The following is an 8,698-nucleotide window of genomic DNA, read 5'->3' on the forward strand; positions in this document are numbered from 1 at the left end:
GAATCCAGGTAGTGATTTAATTTACCACTAATAAACATATTCACTGTTCTAAGCATTTCAGGGAAGACAGATTAATAAGTCACATCTTACACCATTTTCCTAAATCATAAAGAAAATTAGGAGGTCCCAGTAAATTACTTCTGGATTATCCAGTTTCCAATATTACCTTAACAGGGGAAACAGCTACTATAAAACTTGGAAGCTAAAAGTTTTTAAGGTAGCTATTTTAAGGTCCATGCAGGAATACCCTGAAATAGGCATGGAGCCACTGTAGTGCTGAGTCTCAAAACTATTTTTCTTTCCTTCCCTTTCATCTGCATCCTAGGCTACAACCTGTTTTTCCTGGCTCTCAATAATTCTCAGTACGGGGCGCCTGGGTGGCTCAGTCTTTAGGCGTCTGCCTTTCGCTCAGGTAGTGATCCCACGGTCCCAGGATCGAGCCCTGCATCGGGCTCCAGCCCTGCATCCGGCTCCCTGCTCAGTGGGAAGCCTGCTTCTCCCTCTCCCACTCCCCCTGCTTGTGTTCCCTCTCTTGCTGTGTCTCTCTTGGCGAAATAAATAGAATCTTAAAAAAAAAAATTCTCAGTATGGTCAAACATTTGGCCTTAAAAATAAATCTTGAAGTCCTGTCGTTGTCTTACACAAATATCTCAAGTTTGCCCCAAATACCATGATCTCAGTATACAGTTGATGGGAATTTAGTTGCCCAACCAACTGTGCGGTCAACAGTACAGAGCAGCTCCGCGACCAGGGCGATCCAGTTAATCCCCCTTGCCCATACTCAGGCCAAATTCAGAGACTTTTCCGGGGGTTATTTCAGGGCATGCCCCTCGCTTCCCTGAAAAACTCAGCCATAACTCAAACCCAGCCCCCCAAACACTCCTGATCAGCTGACTAAAGCTTCACAGCCTTTCGGGTCTTGTCAGAGATCAGGCTCATGCCTGAGGAGGAGCCTGCGTTTTCGGACTAGTAGCAAGCCGGGCCGAGCGTTTTATGACCGAAAAACCGAGCTCACAGCAACGGGCCCATTGTGCTTGAGGTTAGAAAGTCGTCTTCAGCCTCTGACGCAGACGGAGGCCCCGCCCTGCGCATGACGCCAGCGTCAGACCAGTCCCGGCATGCTCCGCGGTCGCTGGCGGTGGAGCGTAGACGAGCGGAATTTTTCCCGTGAACATCCTCTGCTCAGTTCAGCTGCTGTCCAGACCCGGGTCGGCTAAAGTGCCGCGTCCAGCCATTCTCCTACCGCTCGCCCGTCAGTTTGAGCGCCCCTAGCCCTCCTGCGAGGGCGCCCCGGGACGGAAGGATCCACCAGCCTGTCGGCGCCCGCCGTTCTCGTGGTCGCCGTCGCCGTCGTCGTGGTGGTAGTCTCTGCCGTCGCCTGGGCCATGGCCAATTACATCCACGTTCCGCACGGCTCCCCGGAGGTGCCCAAGTTGGACGTCACGGTTCAGGATCAGGAGGAGCAGCGCTGCCGGGAGGGGGCCCTCAGCCTCCTGCAACACCTGCGGCCGCACTGGGACCCGCAGGAGGTGACCCTGCAGGTAACGCCCACATCTCAGCACGGGGTCTCTCACAGCTCAGACTGGGCCTTAAGGCGGGGGGGGGGGGGTGTTTCTCCCAATCTCTTCAGTTCCCTGATGATCGGGGAGAACCAACGGGAACGTCTTGTTCCTCAGTCCTTTGGGAAGTGACCGTGTGTTTCCTCCATCAGACCTACGAAGGTCACTCCCCCTTTCTTCACAATTGCTTATTGAGGTTGTCCTTAGGGCAAATTTTCTTTCTGGAAGCAGCTACGTAAGTGACGCACCCATTCACACCAGGAAAATTCCTGTTGATAGTTTCCCCTCCTCCCACTCCCCAGTCCCTTCTAACTGCAAAAGGAACCTTTTCCATTCCCCTTGCAAGGGGTCCTCTTCAGTCGTCCCTAGGTACCTTCTTTCCTTCCACAGATGATGCGGTAATTAATCCTTCTGATCTTTTCCTTTCCCTTCCCGCCCCTCCCCCTCCTCGGCGGTTTACTCCCATTGATGTCTCACCCTGCGTTTTATCTTCTCAAATCCTCGGATTGGCGAGTACTCGATTTCAAAGTAATAACCATGGTCATGCATTACTCGATTGGTTTCTTAGGTAGCACTACACATATTTTATTTGAATCGATATTTCTGAATTTTTTTAGTCGTATTAGTAAAATTAACCGTATTTGATGTTAGATCGATCAGTGTGCCATTGTATTCATAGAACAAAAATTGGGAGAAAAAAATCCTTAGGGATCTAGGTGTTTTCTAAAAACTTATTTCTAATAAGTTATGATTTAGTATGACATTTATTTTGAGTATTTTAACTTTTAGAGGTTCAGGATATACGACAGTGAACCTCCATTTTCCTTGCATACACAAAATAGTTAATAATTTTGAAGGCTGAGATATTTGGGGTTTGTTTCAATCTGAGCAATAATGTAAGAAGTAGCTAAATTATCTGCTTTATTTTGTTGACTAATTTATTCAGCAGTGTTATTGACTTAACAGTATCTCAGATTCTAAAGTAGTCACCTATACAAAGATGAATAAAACATGAATGGTGCTCTAGGGCTCAGAATAGTTCCTGACACTTGAGCTTTCGGAAGTGTTAGTTTCAGTTCTTGCTGCCTAGAAGAGTTTTGAGCATATTGAAAGGAGCCATATGTTTTGGGATAGAAAATTGTTAGACAAAAATTTTGGAATTTTAAGGGAGTGTTAGCTAACTAAACAGGACATAGTCAATCCAGAATGATTTTCATGTGTAATTTAAAAAAATTAGTATGCTAAGAAAGTTAAATTAATTGAAACTTCCAAAATCAAAACTTCCAAATTGAAACTGTGAACTTCTTTAGTTTATTATTCATTATCTCTTATTACAGAAGAGTTTTATATTTATTAAAATGATTTATATTCTGGTAGTCAATTATAAACTAAATAGGTATTAATTAAAGGCAGTGCTGCTTCCTGGGAAACTTTGGTATTGGCAGACTATGCTACTTTTTAAGTAGAGACTTTAAAATTTGAAGCTTTGAAAACTGGTGTTTCCACTGATGATGTATTTGTCTGTAGAACAGTAATAATAGCTATGCTTAGGTACCAATGTGCCAGGTTGTGAGTTAGGTCATGTATATATTTTATCATTTCATTCTACAAATAACTGTATTAGGTAGATACTTTTTTTTTTTAGGTGAAACTCAGTGAAATAAAGCCAAGGTGTAGGTAAAAAAAGGGACAAATGTGGTTACATCAAACTTTTTGATTGTCAGAAAGTACTTGGGATTGAATCTTACCTTTTATCTATGCAGCAACTTTTTTTTTATTATTATGTTATGTTAATCACCATGCATTACATCATTAGTTTTTGATGTAATGGTCCATGATTCATTGTTTGTGTATAACACCCAGTGCTCCATTCAATACGTGCCCTCTTTAATACCCATCACCAGGCTAACCCATCCCCCCACCCCCCTCCCCTCTAGAACCCTCAGTTTGTTTCTCAGAATCCATAGTCTCTCATGGTTCGTCTCCCCCTCCGATTTGCCCCCCTTCATTCTTCCCCTCCTATGCAGCAACTTTTGACTTTAAGGCCTTTGGACTCCTAATCCAAACTAATCACTTATTTGTCAGCGAAGGTAAATACTACCACTTATTTTGCTGTAAGGATGATTATGAGTTAGAAATATAATCCTCCCCTGTGCAAACAATGCTTTTGATCCAGAAGCTGAGACAGCTGTTACTCTGAATTGGTGGTCATTCATTGGTGGTTTCTCACCTTAAGAAAATCTGACTCCCATATTCTGTCATTCCAAACTCTTCTTTATGATGCTTCATGGTTTCTTTAGTAAATCTCAATGGGAATATTTCTTTTGAGATTTGCTTTTATTTCCTTTGAAGTATAAAGAAAACAGTCATACTTAGCACTTCAGAAGGGGAAGTATGTATCATATATTCAACAGATTAATACTGGTATGTAGCCCATTTTTTTCAAAGAAATTTTTTTCTAAAATTTTTATGTAATTAAAATATGCTTCTAATATACCTTAGAAGCTTAGTCCAGTAATACTTATCTGGCTACTACGTCTGAGCTGAACTATTTGGAACATACTGGTAAATCCAGAAGCAAGCAAAAAAGACTTTGATGCAGTCAAAATGATACAGGGCCCAGTCTTTACTCAAAACTTATAGACACATGGAATGCTATATCTCTTTTTTTTTAAAGATTTTATTTATTTATTTGAGAGAGAGAGAATGAGAGAGAGCAAGCACATGAGAGGGGGGAGGGTCAGAGGGAGAAGCAGACTCCCTGCCGAGCAGGGAGCCCGATGCGGGACTCGATCCAGGGACTCCAGGATCATGACCTGAGCCGAAGGCAGTCGCTCAACCAACTGAGCCACCCAGGCGCCCTATATCTCTTTTTACATGGGATTTTAACAAGGCTCCCCTCTGAACAAGGAACTTAATGCGGGACTCAATCCCAGGACCCTGGGATCATGACCTGAGCCGAAGGCAGAGGTTCAACCAACTGAGCCACCCAGGCGCCCCTTTAATAATATTTTATTTTATTTTATTTTTTAACGATTTTATTTATTTGACAGAGAGAACACAGTGAGAGGGAACACAAGCAGGGGGAGTGAGAGAGGGAGAAGTAGACTTCCCGCAGAGCAGGGAGCCCGATGTGGGGCTTGATCCCAGGACCCCGGGATCATGACCCGAGCCGGAGGCAGACGCTTAATGACTCAGCCACCCAGGCGCTCCTATTGTTTTATTTTTATTTTTTAAGATTTTATTTATTTGTCAGAGAGAGCGCACAAGCAGAGGGAGTAGCAGAGGGAGGTAGAAGGAGAAGCAGGCTACTGGCCGAGCAGGGAACCTGATGCGGGACTTGATCGCAGGACCCCGGGATCATGACCTGAGCCGAAGGCAGATGCTTAATCTACTGAGCCACCCAGGTGTCCCACCTTTAATAGTATTTTAAATGAAGAATCAAAACCAAAATATATATAGTTCTATTAAACTATGTCTCCTTTAGTGTTCTAACTTAATAATCCCCCCCTTTTTTTAAAAGTATAGTTGACACAAATTTGTTACCTTAGTTTCAGGTGGGGTTTTTTTTTTTTTTTTCTGTTTTTAAAAAGATGAGTTTGGGGGTGCCTGGGTGGCTCAGTAGGTTGAGCATCTGACTCGATTTCAGCTTGGGTCATGATTTCCGGCTCCAGGCTACACTTGGTGTGGAGTCTGCTTGAGATATTCTTTCTCTCTCTCCCTCTGCAGGCCCTCTCCCCCCCCTCCCCCACCGGCTTGTGCCACAGTCTCTCAAATCAATAAATAAATCTTAAAAAAAAACAGTTTGTTCTTTAAGTGATAGAAGTCTCTGAGAAGTCTTAGGTAGATTTAAGTAAGTAATGTATTAAGTGTGCCAGAAGGACATGATATTTATAGGAATCTTGAATCCTGTAGATAAATCTAAGAGGTCATAGTTTTTTATTCAACATAACTTTTAATATCAGCAGTTAGGTCCAGTTTTCCATTTCTTATTCCTCCTCTTTTTGATTTCAGTGTTTTATAATAATAAAGTATTTGGTGGGTGGTAGGCCCTAAGACTTTGTTGAATATAGCTAAGAGAGATGTATGATGTTTGATAAGCGCCTATCAAAGATGTATATATATACATATATATAAATATATATTTTTAAGTAGTCTCTATACCCAACGTGGGGCTTGAACTCATGACTTTGACAGCAAGAGTTGACACTCTACCAACAGCTAGGTTCCCCAAAGATGTAATAAGCTTCCATGTCTTTTATTAAGATGTGACTAAAAGGTGGCTCAGTTGTTAACCGTCTGCCTTCGGCTCAGGTCATGATCCCAGAGTCCTGGGATCAAGCCCAACATCGGGCTCCCTGCTCTGTGGGAAGCCTGCTTCTCCCTCTCCCACTCCCCTTGCTTGTGTTCCTGCTCTTGCTATCTCTCTCTCTGTTAAATAAATAAAATCTTCAAAAAAAAGATGTGACTAAGAAGTCAGAAGCCTCATATGCTAGTTCATTTTCAGGTATTGATGGCTGTGTGACTTGGACTAAACAAACAACTTGACCTCTCTTTGGGGCCTCAGCATAATGTGGTGGAAAGAGGATGGCTTTTGAATCCTGATACCAGCTATTTGTAATCTTTGGCAAGTTTTAAATCTCTGTGAAATGAGATTAGTATCTACTTTGGAAAATAGAAGACTAGCAGAAAATAATAGAATTTTACTACTCTAATATTACTCTCATATTGCTTTACTACTAATAGGAATTTTACTACCAGCCCCAATTTTTACTACTTTACTACTAATAGTAGAATATCCTGAGAAATGAAATACATAAAAGTTATGCATAGTATATTTTAATACTACGTGCCTCCAACTCTTCCCCTTCCATCTCCCTCAGTAACCCCCCCATTTGTAAGTGGAATAATTGATCTGAAACAATTGTAATTTCCTAAAATTCAGTAATTCTGACATATATATGTGTGTGTGTATATATATATATATTTTTTAAAAGATTTATTTATTTATTTTAGAGAGGGAGAGCAAGAGCGTGGGCAGGTGAGGAGGGGGCAGAGGAGAGGGAGAGAGAGAGAGAAACCGACTCCCGATGAGCAAGGAGCCCAGTGCAGGGCTCAACGTCACACCCTGAGACCATGACCTGCGCCACAATCAAGAGCCTGATACTTAACCGACTGAGCCACCCCGGTGCCCCCTGGTATATATTTTTTATAGCAGGCATGATGCTAATTTTAAGCAGCATTCTTTTGTACGATTAACTATAACAGAAGGTAGGCATGGGAAAATATAGGAGGGGAGGCTTCATTGAGGAGAGGATACCTGAACTGAGCTTTGAAGGAAAGATATGGTCAGATGGAATGGGGAAGCATTTCTGGGCATGAAAGCTACTTTCACAAAGCTATGCTATGAGGGAAAAGAAACACAGCTAGACCATGAGTATTTTGGGCAGAATGGAGTGTGAACAGAAGAGAAGTGGGACTGAGTTTTGAGAAAGGGAGTTGTTAGATGTGAAGGTTTTGTGCAGGAGGTGGTACTTTATTATCTAGGATATAATGGGAAGCCAGTTAATATTTTTAAGCAGGTGAGTTATATTGTGTATTATTTAGAGCAGTGGCAGGCTGTATTGAAGGCAGCAGTAGTTGAATGAGATGTTTTGAATTGGGGAATAAGTGATCGCTTAGGACATTGGTTTTGAAACTGGTGGTTACCCCCCACTAATTGGATGTTAAATCAGTGTACTGGGTTGAAACCACTACAGTTTAAAAAGATGAGTTAAAAGTGATAGGATAGATCAGAGAGGCTTGCAGATAATAAGGTAAGGACTGCTTGGTGAAGCTTGTTTTAGTTTCATATGAAAGTATGTACTAAATTAGATGATAAATGTATATTTTTGTCTGAGTATCACATAAAAAATGTTTGAGAAAGACTTAACCTAGGAGAGACTGTTAATGTTAGTTCACACAAGAGGTGCTGTCACCCAAATTGGGACAGTGGCCTGGGAGATGAAAATAAAGCACGGATTTGACATTTCAGAAAATAAATATGCAGGAGTTAATGGCTTGCAGGTGAGGGAAAAGGGAAGTTTAAGGTTTTTTTTTTTTTTTTTCCTGTGGGTGACAAAGATGGGGAAGTAATGGTAGACCTATATTTAAGGAATCAGGCTATTTCTCATGATTTTGTCTTCTCAGGAGTTGCTCTTTGATATAACAGATGGGCCATAAATACATTTTTATCACCCTTTTAAAAATCGTGAGATACAACAAAGAAACAGGAAAATGCATGAAACATAAATTTTTTTGTAGAACAAATACTGTGTAACCCAAACCCTGGGAAAGAAAATATCAGCAACCCAGAATATCACCGTTTTTCCTTCCTGGTCCTAATCTCTCCCTCCCTCTAGTGGTTGTCACAATAGCATTTTTTTTTTTTTTTTTTTTTAAACAGACTATTTTGAATTAGTCATTTTTTTGCAAGTCAGTATTATGAGAAAATAATATATTAAGTGTATGAATTTCCTTTTACAAGGGACATGAACATGAAATAATTTAGTTTTACTAAAAAGATATATCGATATTGAAACTTTGACTAGGAAGAAAAACCATTTACTATCCATATTTTATTTAAAAAATCAACTATCTTTTATTCTACTTCTTTCATACATATCATACCATATGTACAATTTTGTATTCCTTTTTTTCATGCTGCCTTTCTTTCACTTTCCCATGTTGGTATGTTATTGACTTTAATGTTTGATAGCTATAAACATAGTATTTGGTCATGTTAAACATCATGAGTTAATTATTAAAATGAAGTTTAAAAAATTCTGAAGAGTATAAAGTAGAAAATTAGAAAGGTTCATATCCTATCTAAGCCTGTTGACTTTGTTTAAAAAACATAAATAACATATGCTCTTAATAAAATACTTAAAACAGATACAAGGCTGTAAGATGAAAAGTAAAAAGTTTAACTCCCTCAACTTCCAAGTCATTCATTCTCCCCACAGTAATTAGGTGAGCAGTTTTTGAACTTTTTTTTTTTTTTAAAGATTTTATTTATTTATCTGAGACAGAGAGAATGAGAGAGAGAGAGCACAATGGGGGGGGTGGTCAGAGGGAGAAGCAGGCTCCCTGCCGAGCAG

General features: G+C 40.7%; 1 protein-coding gene across 1 annotated transcript in view; it reads left to right on the plus strand.

The window, feature by feature from the left end:
* Window positions 1–1,120: 1,120 nt before the first annotated feature.
* Window positions 1,121–8,698, plus strand: part of ETNK1 (ethanolamine kinase 1) — a 62,307-nt gene continuing 54,729 nt past the window's right edge. Inside the window, exon 1 of the mRNA XM_031020900.2 lies at window positions 1,121–1,541. Coding sequence (XP_030876760.1) covers window positions 1,386–1,541 — 156 coding nt within the window. The 5' untranslated portion in view covers window positions 1,121–1,385. The remainder of the gene's footprint in view (window positions 1,542–8,698) is intronic.

This window comes from Leptonychotes weddellii, chromosome 5 (assembly GCF_054177405.1).
Source record: "Leptonychotes weddellii isolate Sample4059 chromosome 5, ASM5417740v2, whole genome shotgun sequence".
In the NCBI taxonomy this organism is placed as follows: Eukaryota; Metazoa; Chordata; class Mammalia; order Carnivora; family Phocidae; genus Leptonychotes; species Leptonychotes weddellii.